The following is an 18,190-nucleotide window of genomic DNA, read 5'->3' on the forward strand; positions in this document are numbered from 1 at the left end:
TGTAACACTAGAGAGTTTATACTTTCCGAGAGCCGACGAATGCAGCATAAATTATCCGTTGAAAACGACTTTGGGGTAAATAAACCTATTTGCTGAATGCTGATGAAGACCGTGAGATGCGGTTGAAAGCTCCGCAAAAGGCTAAAAAGTGAACCTTTGAGTTGAGAACAGTGAGAAAAACAACAGATATAGGTCTTCCCTAAACCCACCCCTATTCTTACCAAGAAATCTAAAGCTGATCATTGTTGTCTTACTTTGTTTATTTTTCATTTAGTACCAGATAATATTCAAAATAAATCGGCTTATTTGAGTTTTTCATCGGTGTGTCGCCCAAAAACAGCAAATGAAACTGTAATTTCCTTATAAACTTGAAAAATGTTGACTTTCTGATGTGTTCCCGATAAATGGTGGGGTGAGGATGATACTAATTCGTGGAGATGAACAGCAGGATGTGCATATGTTTATCTAATAAAAAATGAAAAGAAATATTTGAAGAGAAAAAAAATGATGCAAAATTTATTCCTTTTGCAAACTGAAAACCTGATTGCACGCAAATGTATTATTATAATTAAAACTAGTAATACCATTGCAGCTGTCCTACGACAAGAACATACAATATAACAAATACACAAAAAACAAGACATTAACAAATGTATTATGTCTATGAGTGCATGTCTGTACACATGTGACTGCTCCTGTTGAACTTCATGCAGAAGTTGTTTGCAGAAAAATAAATTGCTTTCATGAAGCGTAAAGCCGAGGGAGGTAAACTTGGCAAAATCAGTTGAGGCGAAATGAAATGAAAGAGCTCAGTTTAACTTTCTACTCAAAATAACTTTGTATGCAATATTCATTGTGTGAAATAATATCAAGACGCGTCAGTTCTTTGCAGTGTTTAAACAGGGTGAGGAAGGGAATTGAACATACAGACTGTTTGTTCTAGTTTTTATTCGGGTCCAACCGTTCTCACCGTGACATTCACAACTGGCAATTGAGGGTATGTATGAGCATGTTTTGTGCTTTGCACCCGCTAGCAGCATTGGGCAGCTGTCCGGAGGAAATAACTGACTCTTTGCATTATTGATTCGAACATATGTCCCCTTCTTCAGAGCAACCATACGTCTCAGCACCGTAGGAATGTTCAGGTACAAGTTAACCAACTTACTTAATGAGAACAACAACAAAAAAAAATCCACAAATGACGGCAAAGTAAAATAGTAAAATGTAAATACCCTACTCTGTCAATTCATAAAAAGTTTTTTTTAAGTCTATATATAATACATAAGAACAAACAAGATGATTTACAAATATTTTAATGTCCGTAACAGATTGCATAAGTATCAAGTTTCCCTTTGTCTTTTCAATTGATTCCAATTTCTTTGCTGTCGTCGATGAGCATAGAAAAATGCCTATTGTTTCCCAGGTCCATGCCTGTCTTGGTTAGACCGGTTATTGGACTTCCCGCGGCGCTCATTCTGTTCATGCCGGTAGTCAGAGGGTGCAGCTGAGAGATGCCTCGGTTCTGGATCACTGAGATCTCGTTGTTCTTGGTGGCCAGGCTGTTGGCGATGGCCGTGGCGTAGCGGTTCCAAAATCCAGGGTCTACGTTCATCGCTCGGGCCGCGAGGTCCTTCTGAAACATCTCTCCGAACTTCGCCGCCTCCCCGCTCAGCAGGGCCATGGGGTTCTCCACCGACAGCCGCCGGCCTCGCCTGGCCGGGGCGTTGTTCCACATGTGAGTTCCCATATGGACCTGGAAACGACACGCGTGGACGTTAGATTTGGTGAATGCTTTTGTTTCAAGACTGGGACAGATTTTTTATCGGCATCTGTGTTTAAAGAAATCTCACAAAGCCACAGCTCCACTGGAATAGGTCTTTGAATGCCGATTAGTTGATTGATCAAACAAAGAAAAATGTATTAGCGAGAATTTTCCTAATCATAGTTTGAGTGAGTTTCCAAGCAAAAATCCACCAAACAATGCAGAGCTAGACCCACTAACCTAGGGTGGAATTGTACATTCAAAATTGATTAATGATTCATTTATTATTCACCACAAAACATATCCATCAGCTTGCGTCCGGACAGCTAAAAAAAACCTCCATTATCTACCTTCAGATTGCCTTTCGTGGTGAAAGCTCTGCCGCAGATGGAGCACACGAACGGTTTCTCCCCGGTGTGCGTGCGCTCGTGGATCTGCAGGGCGCTGGCCGACGAGAAGTTCTTCCCGCAGGCGTTGCAGTTGTGCTGCTTCGGCGTTCGCCGGGGAGGCGCCGGGCCGAGCAGGGAGGCCATCCCCGGGCTGCCGACCGATGCGTAAGCCGGGGGGATGTGCACGCTGAACGGCGGGTGCGGCCCTCCGGACGGGTTGTGCTGGGGCCCGTGACCGTTCACCTCGGCTTTGATCGGGCCCGACGACGTGCTGGTGACCAGGCTGGGAATGCTGTGACCTGCAGCTAGAAAACAAAAGTTTTTTTCTCCCTTAGTCACATCAAGTAAATGTCACATCATTGACATCCTCAAAACAACACATAGGCCGTGGCAATTTTGACTTAAGTAGCTCAACAGTGTTAAAGTACCTCTTTCTCTGCTCAGCTGGAACGACATGCTATAAGGAGTCTCCTCTTTCACACAGAGCTTGCTGGCCTGTATTCCTCTCAGCTCTTGGGCCGACGCAGAGGTAGGAGACTCAGATTGCTCTCTCTTCACCGAGGCTGCCAACGGCTCTTGGGGCTCCGGCCTGTTGCCGCTCACTGCAGGAGATTTCATGGTCACGCCCTCTGAGCTGCTGAGAACTGGGGACACCGATACACGAGGGGAACAGGAGGACTCCGACGCGTCCGGACTGCAATCCTCCGGCCTTTTCTCCGATAGCAAGCATTTAACGGTGTGCTGGCCGCTGTCATTGAAACCATTTGTCAGGGGTTTCATGCCGAAGGAGTGGTTGAGGCTTAAAGTGGAGTCAATCATCCTCATTTGGTTCTCCAGTGCGGCCAAACTGGAAACAATGCTGGAGGACTTGGGAGGAGAATTACATTCGAAGATCAAGGGTTTGGATGGATTTACAACCTCCTCATCCATGTTTTCCACCTCCTCTTCCTCGTCCTCCATTGAGATGTCATCAATGAGGTCATTGTCGTTGCTGCTGAGGCTGTCAAAGCTCCTCTCGTTGAGGGAGGCGTCGCCGTCCATCTCCTGGAGCCCGTCCGCCAGGAGGGTCGAGTCCGGAATCTGCCCCACCATGTGCATGCGGATGTGCTGCTGGAGGACGACAGCGTTGGTGAACTTCTTCTGGCAAATGGGGCACGAGTGTTGCACCTGAACGGGGGCGTCTTCTCGGTGGACGCTGACGTGCGTCTTCAGGTTGCCCTTGGTGGTGAAGGCCCTGCCGCACACTTTGCATTTGTAGGGCCTCTCGCCGGTGTGGATGCGGTAGTGCATCTTCAGCGCACTCTGACAGCTGAGGACGCGGTGGCAGAGGACACACTGGTTGGGGTCCGTGATCTTTTTGTCGATGTTCTCCACCAGCTGCTGGAGCTTTGAGGTTTCGGAGGTTTGCATAAAGTCCAGGAAGCCACCGGCTGGGAATTTAGCTTCGTCAGAGCTGAACGAGAGGGCCGGGGAGTGGGACACGGGGGACGCCGAGGGGACGGGTTCAGGCGTGGTGGCCGAGGACGGGATCGTAGTGCTCGTTGCCTCTGGAACTGGGTTGGATCTCTGTCTCAGAGAGCAGTTCTGGGGCAGGTGCACCCCCTCTGTTTGCAGTATATTGGACGCTTCTGTCTCACGGTGGGACTGAGGAGACGGTGAAACAGGAGAGAGATGAGCCTCGCTGGCCCTGTGGTTGGGCGACAAAGATACACATTCACCAGGAGCTGGCCGGTAGGGAGATTTAACGGATGGTGTTACGCTTACAGGGTCATTTGAGCCGCCGATGCTGGTAATAGTGGAGGAAAGCGGAAGGCCCACGGTGGCTGGCAGAGTTGCGACAACAGGTTTGTTCTCCAGCCATGAAGAGGCGGGTTTTTCTGGAGGGAAGGACATTCCGTAGGGAATCCCAGAACTCGTTGGCACGTTGTCCAGATACTCTGGCACCGGGTAAGGGTTCATCTGAACGTGAGGGTACTTCTCTTTGTGCCTCTGGAAGTGCACCTTTAAGTTCCCTTTTGTGGAGAAGCGATTGCCGCAGATGTTGCACTTGAAGGGCCGCTCTCCTGTATGGGAGCGCAGGTGGATCTGCAGAGCGCTGTCGCTGCCAAACACTTTGGCACAGAACCTGCATTTATGCTTGAAGAAGGGCTCCTCCGGGCTGGGCTTGGTTTCGAACAAGGGGACACTGGGCAGCTTGCCCTTCCTGTGCTTCATCAGGGCGGCGAGGGGGTCAAGTGCGTTGGCTGTGGCGGCGATGCTCGCCAAGGGGTTGGGGAAAATGACGCCGTTGGGGGGGCTCTGAGGTAGAAATGGGAGGCCGGAGGACGAGCCGAGGAGGCCGCTCTGCCCCAGGGGGAGCGGGCTGGAGGAGCTCAGTGTCCGAGGACAGCTCACGCTGCCGGTGTGCGAGCCCGCGTACGGAGGCAGTAACGCGCCGCCGATGCAGCCGGACAGAGGCGGGGGTGAATGTTCCGACGGGGCCGAGGTACATGTCACATCTCTAAAGGTGGACTGGACGCATACAGTTTGTGAGGGGCGGCCGTATAGAGATTTCTCGAGCGCGGAGGACAGAGAGACCGCGGCCTGCCCGTTGACGGCGGAGGGCATCGTTCCCGACAGCGGCAGGATGGGAGGAGGGGCGATGCCTTGAGGGGGGAAAGGGTTCGTCGCCAGAGACCTGGAGACCGGGTTCAGCGCCGCCTGCGTCGGTTGTCTGTTCATGATGGCGACCTGGCTGCAGATCTGCTCGATGAGCTGCAGCTGGTGGACCTGCTGCTGCTGCAGAGCCAGCAGGTGCTCCAGGATCACCGGGATCGCCGTCGTGGCCGCCTTCCCCCCCGCGCCGATCCCCTGGGAGAACTGAGCCACGGCCACCCTGGTGCCGTGGAGGATCTCCAGCGTCACGTTTGTGCTCGGCGCGCCGAAGCCGCCGCACTCGGCTGCATCCGGAGGCCGAGGGCTGGAGGTCGCCGCGTATTTGTCCCGCTCGAGCTCCATGGCCTCCTCGCGCTCCACGCCATTCTCCAAGTTATCCAGACAGACGCCGTCGTCGTCGTTCGTCAGCGTCTCGCGCGGCCCAAAGCCAGCATCCGTGGACTCGGCCGCGGACGAGTCACTAAACGTCACGCTGGGAACCGGAGAGGGCCCGACGGGAGACTCCTCGAGTGCTGGCATCCCTTCGTCGCCCTTCACTATCAGCACCAAGGGATCCTCGGTGCAGACGCTCTGATGTGCACTCAGTTCGGTCCAGGTGAAGAACTCAGCACAGCATTTGTCACAGATGTACGTGTCCTCGCTGCTGTGGCGGCGGCCATCACTCTCCTCTCTCTCCATGCCCTCCATGACGCCTGAAAGCAAAAGAAAATACATATTAAGAACGCTTCGATTCAGCGTTTATCGTCCTGATATTTCACCAGAGGGGTAATGACTCCCCAACACACGGAGCAGCGAGTCCATCTTCCCCCAACTCATCACAAGAGATCCTACAGTGTCCAAAAAAACAAAAATGTCACGCTGAAGGAGGTTTTTATACTGCGATACATCTAGAAACTGAACATTTGATGTCAAAGAAAAGATTCAAAATCAACGGGTCCCACAATAACATGACGAGGTTTCAAACTCGATCCCAGCTGTTTGCAGATATTAACCAAAGAATCAATAAAGTTCAACAAAGTTATCTGGCCTCTCGATTGTGCATTCAGACAGATAATTAAATCCCATACTGTACATTGATTCGCCCCCCCCCCCCCCCCAAATGCATTTATATATTTCAGTAATGTGTCTCATCTTTCTGCACAGAAATTGCACGTTTTCTATATACATGTGTATATTTTTTAAACGACTCGTTTGTAAAGTTGTCTGACCTGACGGTCACTAATATAACTGTAGAACACTTGGACTCAAGTATTTTAATGCAATGAATCACAGACATTTGATTTCACAAGCAGTTTGAACATTGATGATTATTATTTTTGTATTACTAAATAAGTAATACAGAAATAATGTCTCACATAACACCAGGCCATTGAACGTGTATTTATCTCAAGGATATAAAATCAGACAGCCGGTTGTTTCTATTAAACCCAAACGATACGTGGAAGGTTTGTCTCCTTTACTTTGTATTGTAACTTGAATCTAAGCAGAATAAACCCAGAAGAAGCTCCTGGAGTAAACTGGATATATAACACATGGATTAGTTGGTTTAACTCCTAACTCGTGTGGCATTGCGATATCAATACACCGTTGCGTTTTGAATCAAATTATTGGTTAAAATGGGAAATAAAAAACTCTTCTGTACAACACCTCACACATCGAACACACTTGCATAAATCTCTGGAGGATGTGACACTCAGATCCCCGTTCGTCTGCTCAGGCTTTGCCCCATTAGGAAACAGACAGCAATACCAGATGGAAAGATTTGGGAAAATCAATAGTGCATTATTGTTGCATGCACTCGGGCCTCCCCACAACAATTCAATGAAATTAACAAATTTTAAAAAGGAGCAGAAGTGCAAAGATATTATGAGGTTTAGGTTTGAATATGCAATTAGATTTATTCTTCATTCAACATTTTTTGTTTACATTGTGACAAGACTTTACTCTTTTGTCATAAAAAGTAATTTTCCTTCCGCTTTTTCATTAAATCTAGTATTTTTGTTGAGTGTGTGTGTGTGTGTGTGTGTGTGTGTTAAGTGTGTGTGTGGCCAACACATGTGCTGCACCTTTGTTCTTAAACACTGTGTATGTCGACAATTTTAACGAGCGTGTCTTTGTGCTGAATTTAGCATGAGTGTGTGTGTGTGTGTGTGGGCGTGTGTGTGTGTGTGTGTTTCCAAAGCAGTCAATACACTCCGGTTATCTGTGTGTTTCACCACCTGAACGAATGAGTCCCAGTGTGCTGAAGCTAAATACAGACTTTATAATAACTTTATAATAATAATACAGAATTTTTAATTTGTTTTGCTTCTATTACTTCTTTCAGACCCGTGGAAAGAAAACTTCTAAAACGCACATTTATTTCAGTTTATCTTCCTACTTTGTCTTTTTGCATCTAGATTTCTCCCAAAATACACCAAAAGTAAGCATGAGATAATACTTCATTACATATTTAAACACACAACTTCTGATAATAAAATACAATTTTATATTATCTTATAATACATGATGACATCTATTATATATTTATTATCGCCCTGTTCACCTGTTGGGTTTTGAAAATGTATATTATTTTACAATATAGTCTGAGAAAAAACGTATTCTTCTAAAATAGATATTAAAGATATTAAAGGCCGTTTTCTCTAAAGGAGTTTTTTCTTCAGCAGCGTTTTCGTCCACCAAACTTCAGACTTTCCTTCCTCTCTATAATCTGAAGGGTTTTTACAGAGGGGGTTGTTCTCATATCACTCATATCCAGATTTATACAACATTATGTAAAAAAAAAAATGGCAAAAATTGATTTTGGCAGTATTTTTTGATATATTCAAAAACATGATTCAATAATTATTAATTTATTTATTTATCTTTAAAAAGCTTCACCTCTAATACCACAAAATTAAATAATAATTCTGAACCTGGCCTTTAAAACATGTTCAGATTTACGTTCTGGAAAATTATGAGAATAAGCAGAGATATTAGATAGATATTTAATGAGATGATTCAAATAAAATAACACATTTGCATATTTGAACATTACATTTCACCTGTCGTCAGCGGGGGGGAAGTTTCATGGCGATGTCTATTCATACCTTGCTCACCTGTAGCGTCTTCCCACAATGCATTGCAGGCTTTTTAGCCTACAACTGTCTCGCATCTGAGATAAAACAAGTTTCCCTTTCAGCTGACAAAAGACGAGTGTAACCGCAGCCGAGCGGGTTCGAATCAGCTCGAAAGTCAAACTCGTGGAGAAGGTAAATAATCAGAGCGGCTGCTGGCCGTGTGGGTGGTCTGAGGATCAGCAAACACAGCGGCCAAAAACACTCTCACTGTCTTCTCTCCGGTGCTTTCCCCCCTGTGTAACATTTACTTCCAGAAAAAGCAACAGCACAGTTTGGATTTAAAGCCCCGAGCATATTTCCAAACACAATAACGCCGACAGAAATGTCACTCCCCTCTCGCTCGATCCGTCCACGACGTCCAGCGGGGGAAACAGATTTATGTCTCTTTTTTTCTCGCTGTGTGGTTTGGAGATGGGAGGAGAAAAAGAGGGCGAGAGAGAGAGAGAGAGAGGGAGAGGGGGCCGCCGAACAGACTCCGCTCAGTCTCTGCCTCTCTGTGCGTGACCTCCGGGGGCCGCAGAGGTCACCGGTTCGCATGTACTAATTGTATTATGATCCAGACATGGAGCACTTGCCCCTCGCAGGGCGAGGCTGACAAAGGTTAAGTCAGCAGGCTCAATCAAAGCAAAGCCCCCCCCCCCCCCCTCCGCAGAGCTGTGGGAGGGCCCCGAGAGAAGAGGGGCCTCTTCACTCGACACCTTCTCACAGACGGAAAAACAATAATAATAATAAATAAATAAATCACGGGACACACATGTGGTGATTTAAATGGATGCCTGGGTTTTGGTTTTTCAGGCCTTTTCGCCTTTTGAGAATTTTTGTGGTAAATGATGAACAAGGTTGACAAATGCTGTGAATAAAACGCACGGTGTAAATGTGAACATTTCACATTTGATTTAATTTCCCGGACTGTCAGTCAAAAGCCAGGCAGGCGGGACGAAACCCTTCGCTCAGAGCGTTTGAGTTTAAGCAGCGCAGGCCAAACTCAATTCAAAATGCTGTCACTTTCAGAATGAACCCGTTTCCAGCAGTTTAAAGGTTAATCTGGTGATTAAAACACTGCTCAGCTGTTAGGTGTTGATTAAAAGGCTTTTGACGCACACGAGGAGAACATTTAATTGTTTCATAGATTGTTAAAATATTAGAAATGATGTTAGGCTTCTGGTGTAAAAGAAAGGCTGGAAATGTAAAGAAGTGAGATGCACATCATACAAGGCTGGAGATATTTACTGTTCATTTTAACGCAGAAATTCATGTATTAATCTAATCTTTTAGTTTATTTTATTGTATCTACATGAAACAGTTACAGACTGTACTGAACATGTGTTAATAATTAACAGTAAAATACATGTAAATACAATATTTACATGATAAATAAGTAATTTCATCAAAGCCACGTTTTTAATTCAGATGTTTTCTCCTCATTAAAAACTTTAGTAGTACTACTTTTAGTAGTTGACAGGAAGGCCTCGAGCCAGAATAACGTGAACAAATAATAAACGTTATTATTACTCTTCATCATAAATTATTATTACCCTTTAACCTAATTATTACTCTTTATCATATCAATATTATTACCCTTTAACGTCATTATTGCTCTTTATTGTGTCATTATTATTATTACCTTTAATATCATTATTACTTTTCATCATATTATTATTGGCCTGTGTGTTTTCGTGTGGATTCGTCACAGCAGGCCCTGTTTCTACTTATCACCCTAAAACTATTTGAAAATATTAAATGAATTATTTGCGTGCATCCTGCTGGCTGGCAGCACTTCAGCCAATAAATCTGAATCAGATTTTTGTTGTATGTATAAACATTACAAACGAATTCAAATATGCACTATTTAACACAAACAATACAAAAAAACAATACAAAAACTTCAAAACGTTAAAGAATGTAAAACAAATAATCATAATACTAATTTAATTGATTATTGAAACGTACTACTCCCTTCATCTCCTCAGTTGAGGAAAGTTTGATTTAAAAAAAACTCATTTGTGTGTGCTATTTTGATTTAAATTGAAATACTTTCCCCACTATTCCAGCTCATGTTAGATCACCCTTGTCGTCTCATCCTCACAGTTAAACACGCCTGTGCTGAAAGCAGATGCTCTGGGTCCAGCAGCTGGAGGGAAACAGGAAAAAAAAAAGAGCCTTAAAGTCTTAAAGCCTACCACTCGCGCGGAGGAGTCCGCTCCGCGTCGCCTCGTCCTCCGCCCGGAGGTGCTGCGGCTGGGCTTGCTTGCGGCGGGACATGTTGCTGTCTCTCTCTCTCTCTCTCGCTCTCTCTCTCTCTCTCCGGCCGCCTGCTCATCTACGGGCGGTGAGTGGGACCCTTCTGAGCGCGCGGGGGCCGCTGAAGTAAGCGGCGGGCGGCTGCTGCTGCTGTGGATGCCCGTGCGCGCAGATTGCGCATGTCAGTGTGATTGTGACGGGAGAGGAAGGATAATGCTTTTACGACTCTCGCTGCTGCCCTTCGGGGGGAGGGAGGGGAAGAGGGGAGTTGGCAGCAGTCCAGCCAACTCACGCTACATATGGAAATGAGGGACGGGGTTTAATAATAATTAGTTCACTTCCTGTCCGGTGCGCTGCTGCTGCTGCTGCTTCTTTTTTCTTTTTTTTTGACGCACAACTCTCCGAGCAGCTCCGGCATGGTTTAGTCCGACATGAAGTCACTGCGGGTGGCTCCTCGCGCGTTTCGGGTTTAAACTTTGTTGCCGTCGCGGTGGTGTGGTCCGTTTGGGTTCTGAATGGTTCCTCTTGTGCGCTTCTTGGATGAGTGAAAGAGAATCCTTTACGCTGGAGGTGTGGAGGGACGTCCCGTTAGTTGTCACACACTCAAAGACAACAGCTGAGCAACACACAGACACACACACACACACACACACACACACACACACACACACACACACACACACACACACCCGGGCTGTCGTCACGGAGCCGTTGCCCTTTCCACAGGAGGACAGTCTCTACGCCAAAGTCTCCAAAAGATGCGTAAATTCCAATTCTTCAGCAAAAGACCGGAAGAAACACGTGCGTAAAAGTCAACACTTTGCGCGTAAGGAAATAGGTCCGATCTGGAACCGGTGGCTGTCGGAAGTGAGACTCCCCCGGTTTATCCGAGGCACCGGCGCTCTCCCCGTTGCCTCCGCCTCCGGTCCATCATTAGATGTCCTCCAGCCGCCTGCGATAGGCTACTGCTACTGCCAGGATACCACAGGAGGTGTTGGAGCCCTCGCTTCATTTGTTACGACCTCCCACAATTTTGGCGCCATAATGGACTGGAAAAAAAATGTCTCGAAGTTGGGAAAAGAACTCCTTTCTTTGAGTGATGAGCAGGGCAAACCGATGGGCTCGGTGTTTTTAATGAGGGGCAGAATGAGACCTTCATTTTTGTAGTTTCTTTTGTTCTTTTCATTCGCTTGTTTGTTGCCATTCAAACCTCCAACCGCAGGTCACAGCTTTCAGTTCAAACTGTCACTGCAGCTTTCAACCGAAAAGATCAGAGCGCTGAATGGCTCCAAATACCAGCGTGTGAAGTGCATAATAAAATCTGTTTTTTCCCCGTGTTATTGTTTGATCCCGTCTCGTCCACAGACTGCAGCCATTTCAAACGGCGAGCGCGGAGCGCGGCATACTTCACCAGAGCCGTAATCCCCTTTTCACCAGGCATTGTCCCATAACTTGTAATTATGTGGTATTAAAAGATGCAGCTGGGGGAGGACAGAATCAGCTGTTGATAATTGCAAGTACTACACAACAGCCTGGTATTGATCGGTGCGTCTGCTGTTCTCCTGCTGTAGAGAGATAAGGAGGCCCCGCTGCTCCAGCTGGAATATCATTTCTCCTGACCTATCAGGTTGCTACAGACTTATGATGAATAGCCAGAATGGCCAAGAGAGGGCTTATCTGGAAACTCAAACACCCCCCCACCCTTGATTCGATATTGATTCTCTGTATCCAGCGTCGGCACACAAAATCAAAGTAGCAACTACTTGACCATGATCTCTTCCAGATTCTAACTTGGCCCGCGCCGCCGCCGCCGCCCGAAGAGCACCACTTGAATTTAATTATCCGCCACATCTGTTAAGAGGAACAACTGTAGCAATTTGTATGGTTCTGTGTGACGAGCGGCAGATTTGTATCTGAAGTGGGTCGGGTCAAGTTCAATACATTATTACGCATTCAAGGATGAATTACGCTCCGTGTAACTTTTCACTTCATCAAAGCGTAAATTAACACGTCAAGTTACACCCAACCAACATGTCGGGTGATACGAGACACACACAAAGACATGAGGAGCTAAACAGCAGAATTAACATGCAACAAAAGCTACTGCTGCGAGGCTCAAATTGTTAAATGGTTCAACTCTCCAGTTCATTGTGAGGCTGTTCTAGACCAGTTGTTGGCCTAGATTACAATATATGCAGGGTCATATCCAGGAACCTAGAAATGCTGAGGTCATGAATCCTACAAGAGGCTTTTACAGGAAATAATTTGGGTTTGTTTTCCCCAGTTTGTTTGGGAAATGACTAACCAGAAGCCTTCCAGTTATGCTAATTTAACCATGTCCAGACTAAGTGACTTAAACACCTTATTTTCAAGGAAATATGTTAACCAAAGCCAGGTTCATTTTATTTTATATTTTTATGAATCATAATAAATAAACCACAAATGCTATTTTCAACTCAATATCACATTCAGTACATGCCATGGGATCTGACTTGATGAGGCTACATTTCCAAATAAAAGTTGATGTAAGTGATCTTATCCACGGCAAACTATTCCCACACCTTGTTTCCACTAAATATGTCACTGTAATGTAAATGTAACACAAATAAAGTACACATACAAGATGATTATTAGATGGGGATTGCACACAAGGCTTCAAAAATATATATATATTCATCATTTAACATGGAACGTACCGTAAAAGTCGGGTTATAAGCCGAACCTATCTTTGGTGGGTGTCCTCGCTGTAACAAGCTAGCGCTGCTGCTAGCTCCCTGCTGCTGCTGCTGCTGCTAGCTCCCTGCTGCTGCTGCCCGCGTCCCCGCTGCCGGAGACGGCCATCGAGCCGGAGCTGGTCCCCGCTACCTCCGGTGAGCTAGTGGAGAGCTATCAATAAGCTAGCAGCAAGCTAGCAGCTACTACCAAAGGTAGTAGCTGCTAGCTTGCTGCTAGCTTATTGATAGCTACCGAAGGTAGTAGCAGCTTTTACGGTAATCAGAGAATTGGATAACGTTTAAATCATATTATATAATTTAGTTAAATCCGATGATTACAAGTATCCAACAGACGCCTACCTTTGCAACACATAACTCTGTGGAGCCTGCTGCGTCATTTGATTTACGTTTCAATAAAACCATCTGAATCATAACAATTGTTATAGTGAAAAATATCTCTCTTCCTGGGGGCTTCAGGGTGGCCGTCTGTCTCGCCCGCCACCAACAGCCTCGCGCTACTTAATAGATCTAAAAGAATTACACTCACTCAGGCTCTGTTTCCTCATATAGTCACACAAAAGGATTTCTTTTCTCGAAAATGATCATAAATCACAGGCCCGGATCAATACGCCGTGCCCGGGCTGCACTAGGCTGATAACACAATCAATACAGGGTATTTGGATTTTAATTAATACATGACCGGGCCTCAGCCCTGAAAACAGTGAAATATGACCTCAACCCCTTTTGAAATACGTCCTGCATGTGACCCTGATGTCTGTTACAGCTCATCAGACGTCGGTGTGATCTGGTGCCGGAGGAGGAGAAGGACCAAAGAGACAGAGGGGACGAGGGTGGATATATCTATTTGAACAATAAGCAGATAAAACAAGCACTCAAGCTAGCAGCACTGTGAGGCTATACTCACTATAGGCCCAGCGGGGTTTGGGCTACATGCTAACATTAGCGGGATAACAGTCTCTGGAGGCGATAATAACATGCTGATGTTAAAGTAGGATCGTTTCAATCATGAACGTTTGCCTTTACAGCTCTGCTCTGCTCCTGGCCGGATATGCTAGCCATATTGAGGCATCAATATTTTATTTATTTGACTGTTCAAATTTACTTGAAAATGTGGTACATTAGTAATTGAATATGAGCCACCATCTTTGGATGGAAGACTTATTCACGATAAGATAATGCTTTCTATTTAGCTGGCAACACCTGATGGGAATGTCTTTAGTATTTCAACTAACGTCTTGGACAAATACACAATTTACCAGATGATGGTGCTGAAAAAAAAGCAAGGGATCATCATCCATCTTTAGTTCATCCCGAAGGGAACATGAACATGCACTAAATTTCATGGCAACCTATTTTAAACCTGGTAGTTGGGACATGAACCTCACCATGAAGTCTCATGATTTTATGGCAATCCATCTAGTTGTTGTCAAGAGAGTTCACTTGAAAAACTGCTTGTGGTTCGCGAGGAAGAGTCAGAAAAAGGATTCGTCCTCTGGGCACCACGAATGTCTGAACAACGAAGTCTTGGATGTCCATCCAGTAGATGCTAAAACCAAAATGGCGGGCGGACTGACCAATACTGCCACAGAGCTAACCACACCTAAAAACAAAAAGGGGACTGATCACTCCAGTCCGTCCTCTCGTCCCTCCAGAGAGGCCGATGTGGGAAGCTCCGACTGGTGCGCCCCCCTCGCAATATCCAAAACCTTCACTCAGCAGTTATTGCGGCTGAATGGGGAGCGGGTCCTTCATCCCAAAACACAAAGCAAACGGGGGAATAGACCAAAAAGAAATCAAAAGTGAACAAAGAGGGATTGAGCGGCGAGCGGAGAGTGATCGACAGCGCCGAGACAGGGCTGTTAGGTTATGTAGACTGAGGGCCGGAGAGCGGCCGGGAAATTTCTGATCGCTTTAATTCACTGCACCCAAACCTCTCGGCTTTTATCTCACACTGTGTTTCTGTATTGATTTTTTTCTCCTTCTTTATCTTCAAGGCTGGATAAGAGGACAGAGAACTACGGGAGTGAGAGTGAATGGAGAACTTTCCCGAAGATTGCCGCTATTCTCCCGACTTATTGCCTCCTGTCCTTCATGGTTTCACATGACGTCCCGGGTGTCAGGATCGCCTTCAAGCCGGTAAATGAGGAAGCTGATGATACCGGCGGACTGGGATCAGAAAGAGGGGGGGAGGGGAATTGGCTGAGGCGGAAAGACATGGATGAAAATGAAACTTCTTTCTAAAAGTGTGGGATATGTGAATATGTTTGTGGCAACATAAGCGAAAAAAAAGGAGAATATTTGGCCCCGGGAACTTTTTTTTTTGTCGTTTGAGGAAACTTGTGGTGAAGGTGTTGAGATAATCTTTCCATTTAGAGCAGCATGGGACATTAAAACATCTCCTCCGCTGCTGTTCGTCTTACACATAAAAGCAACATAATGATGTGTTTGGGACTTTGTTGACGTGCGAGCCGACATGACAACCGACCTAACGGCGAAAAGAAAAAGCTGAAAATTTCAGGGGGGTTTGGGAGGAAATTATTTCTTCTTACAAACTTGCATGCCAATTACAACAATGGCTGTAATAAAACAGTAGTTAATTACAAGCTTTGAGCGGGTATAACATCTGAGGCCGGTAGAGGAAAAAAACTACAATCAGTCGCCCCTTTTACATGAAATACACCAGAGCGTGTTGTGACAGTTTTCAGCAGATTTAGTGGAGGCATTTTAGCTTTAAAGCGTCACATTTCAAATGCAGAGGGGATTTTAAAGCAATAGATTTCTTAAAACAAAGAGGAGATCGGCTTGAATGCGCCAGCAGGACGCCTCTTTCTCATCCCCGGCACAATTAGACTGCACAAATGTCTCGAATAAGAATAGATGTTTCCAGATCAAAGTGGAGGGACGAGGTCTTTTCAGGCCCGACTGACAAAGCAGACGAGCCACAGGTAGCTCTTTGTTTCAACGCCAGCGTTAACAGAAAACAGCATTTCATATCAACTCCGACAAACAAGCTAGTTTGCATTCGCTTAATCCGGAAAACAAAATGCTTTTATATTCAAGGTAGGAATCCGCTAACAACGGATTATTGTTGTTGCAGGAGCACCGTGTGACAAAAGATTAAGTACGAGGACTCAAGTCGAAGTACAACGTTCAGGTACTTGTACTCTACTGGAGTAAAAAGTTTAGAAATGAGTAGATTGAGTTTATGCTAACAGCTGTAAACCGTTCTCTCTTAGTGAAATCCTCTGCTCGGAAAAAAGTAGGTCAAAGGGTCACATGATCAAATGTTACAAGAGAAATCAACAAGTTAAAGATTTGTTTTACATTTAACACGAAACAGAATTTAAATGTTCCTTTTAAATAGTTCCTTAAAAAAAATGTAAATATCCTAAAAATCTTAAAAAATTAAAAACCTTTGGGAATGCCCTAAATGCTGTATAAATTCCTAAATAAAAATAAAAATGTATGTATAGCATTACTATTTCCTTTCCTTTCTACTTGATAACATTTGCACTATGAGTTATTGAGCGGACAAATACATAAATAGCCCATAACATCAACATAATAACATGTTGTGGATTAAAACGCCCGACTGCATTTGAAACGTCCTCGCTGCAGGAAGCTGAAGACGTTCACCACCGGTGGCTCAGACGCGCTGAAGCAGCGAGGAGGCCTGCAGGCCTCTCCGGCGCGTTAAAGCAACATATGTGAGGACGGTTAACCCTCCTGGTGCAGCGCGGCTCTCATTAGGAGACAGACAGCGGACGAAGAGGAAACTCATCCTGAAGCTCATCAGGTGAAACAGAGTTTCCTCATAACGAAGACCAGAAGGCCAAAAACTGCTGGGAACCACGGGTTACATGTTTTTTTTATATATATATATATATAATAATAAAACATATATATATTTATATAATAAAATATATATATATATATATATATATATATATTTATTTTTTATTATATATATATATGTTTTATTGTATATATATATATATACAATAATATATATATATATATATAATAAAAATATATTTATTTTTTATTATATATATATATTTTTTTATTATATATATTATTTTGTATATATCTGTCATCCCTGTTTTTATTTTATTTTATTATTTTATTTTATTTTGTGTGTTTAGTTCATTTCATTTGTCTGTAAGTGTGGGAAACGCTACTATGACAAAAAAAAATTCCCCTTGGGGATTAATAAAGTACTTGTACTTGTTTATTAATGTGATAGTCACAATATATTGAAGTGCACCGCTGTAACGTGTTATAAAAAAAATAATAATGGTGACAAAAGCAACACATATCTCCAGCCAAAACCTTTATTTTAATGTTTTAAATACCATAGAAAGTGTATTCTTGCAACATTTCCATGTGTTTTTCACTTGTGTATAAGTGCTAAACACAGGAGAGACATCAGTCCAGATGCAGACAGATGAGGAGAGACGTCGACATCGTGGACGCGTTCGACTTTTTCGCTCGCTTGCCTCTCCGCGCCGCCGAAGAGAGTGAAGCCGGGTGTCCGTCGTACATGATAGTAGCTTCAGGAATTGAAACTCCCAGACGTGTAAAAACAAAAAGATCTTGGAGCCTTTTGTGAAAACATGAAGGACGAGGCCGAGCTCACACTCGCGTCCGTGTGAAGTTTGCGAATCCTCGTGACATGTTGAGGTTTAAAGCTCTCAAACAAATAAAGGTGTCGTCTCCCGCCCTGTAAAACAGCAAAGCCTCCGCCACTGTCTACACACAATGAAAAGGAGGCCAGCAAGAAGAAAGAAAAAAGAGGAGAAAAAAAAACTAAAAAGAGCCCAGACTGATTTTTATGTGAATGTTGACTAAGAATGGTCTCCATCTGTGTAAACCCACTCAAACAGGGACTTCCTGTGAGTAACCGTCTGAAGCCTGGAGCAAATCACTGATATTTATCATGCAGGATGGCACACATTCCCAGGGTTACACTTTGCTTTCAGTCTCCCACTCGGGCTCAGGCCTACAAGAGGCGACCGTTTCTTTTTTGCTTCACCCTCCGAATCGCCGGGATCTGATCGCCAAAGTTGTAGGTAAGCTCGTTTTTCTGTTCGGTGTGTCGTAGCCGCGGCAGGGAGCCAGCATGCGTGGACATTATGAATATGTTCGGGAACATTAGAGCGGATTCAACAGCGAGGTAACAACTAGAAATGCTCTTTACGGTTTAATCGACCTCTGCTGGGCCTCATCGGACTCACAACTGAGAGCGAGACTCTTAATGTGGACCAGTTTCCTGGACGTTAATAATTG

General features: G+C 44.8%; 1 protein-coding gene across 3 annotated transcripts; it reads right to left on the reverse strand.

The window, feature by feature from the left end:
- Positions 1-488: 488 nt before the first annotated feature.
- sall3b (spalt-like transcription factor 3b) lies at positions 489-11,019 on the reverse strand. 3 transcript variants are annotated; one of them, XM_068576262.1, is made up of 4 exons: positions 10,106-11,019; positions 2,580-5,498; positions 2,113-2,456; positions 489-1,753 (listed from the first exon to the last, which is right to left on the reverse strand). In XM_068576262.1, the coding sequence occupies exons 1-4, from the start codon at positions 10,185-10,187 to the stop codon at positions 1,361-1,363; spliced, it is 3,738 nt and encodes a 1,245-aa protein (XP_068432363.1). In that variant the 5' UTR covers positions 10,188-11,019; the 3' UTR covers positions 489-1,360. The 3 variants fall into 3 exon arrangements, with proteins under 3 accessions (XP_068432363.1, XP_068432364.1, XP_068432365.1); XM_068576263.1 differs by lacking the exon at positions 10,106-11,019 and adding an exon at positions 7,896-7,983; XM_068576264.1 differs by lacking the exon at positions 10,106-11,019 and adding an exon at positions 7,905-7,972.
- Between the last annotated feature and the right edge of the window lie 7,171 nt (positions 11,020-18,190).

Source organism: Clinocottus analis, unplaced genomic scaffold (genome assembly GCF_023055335.1).
Source record: "Clinocottus analis isolate CAN_PGR_092001 unplaced genomic scaffold, fCliAna1.0.p SCAF_14, whole genome shotgun sequence".
NCBI lineage: Eukaryota > Metazoa > Chordata > Actinopteri > Perciformes > Cottidae > Clinocottus > Clinocottus analis.

Bases quoted from the DNA above. Each gene is read 5' to 3' on its own strand.
- sall3b (XM_068576262.1), bottom strand. From the start codon at position 10,187: ATGTCCCGCCGCAAGCAAGCCCAGCCGCAGCACCTCCGGGCGGAGGAC. The intron at 5,499-10,105 runs GTAGGCTTTAAG...TTTTGCTTTCAG, and splicing joins CGGACTCCTCCGCGCGAGTG to GCGTCATGGAGGGCATGGAG. The intron at 1,754-2,112 runs GTAGATAATGGA...TGTCGTTTCCAG, and splicing joins CCACGAAAGGCAATCTGAAG to GTCCATATGGGAACTCACAT.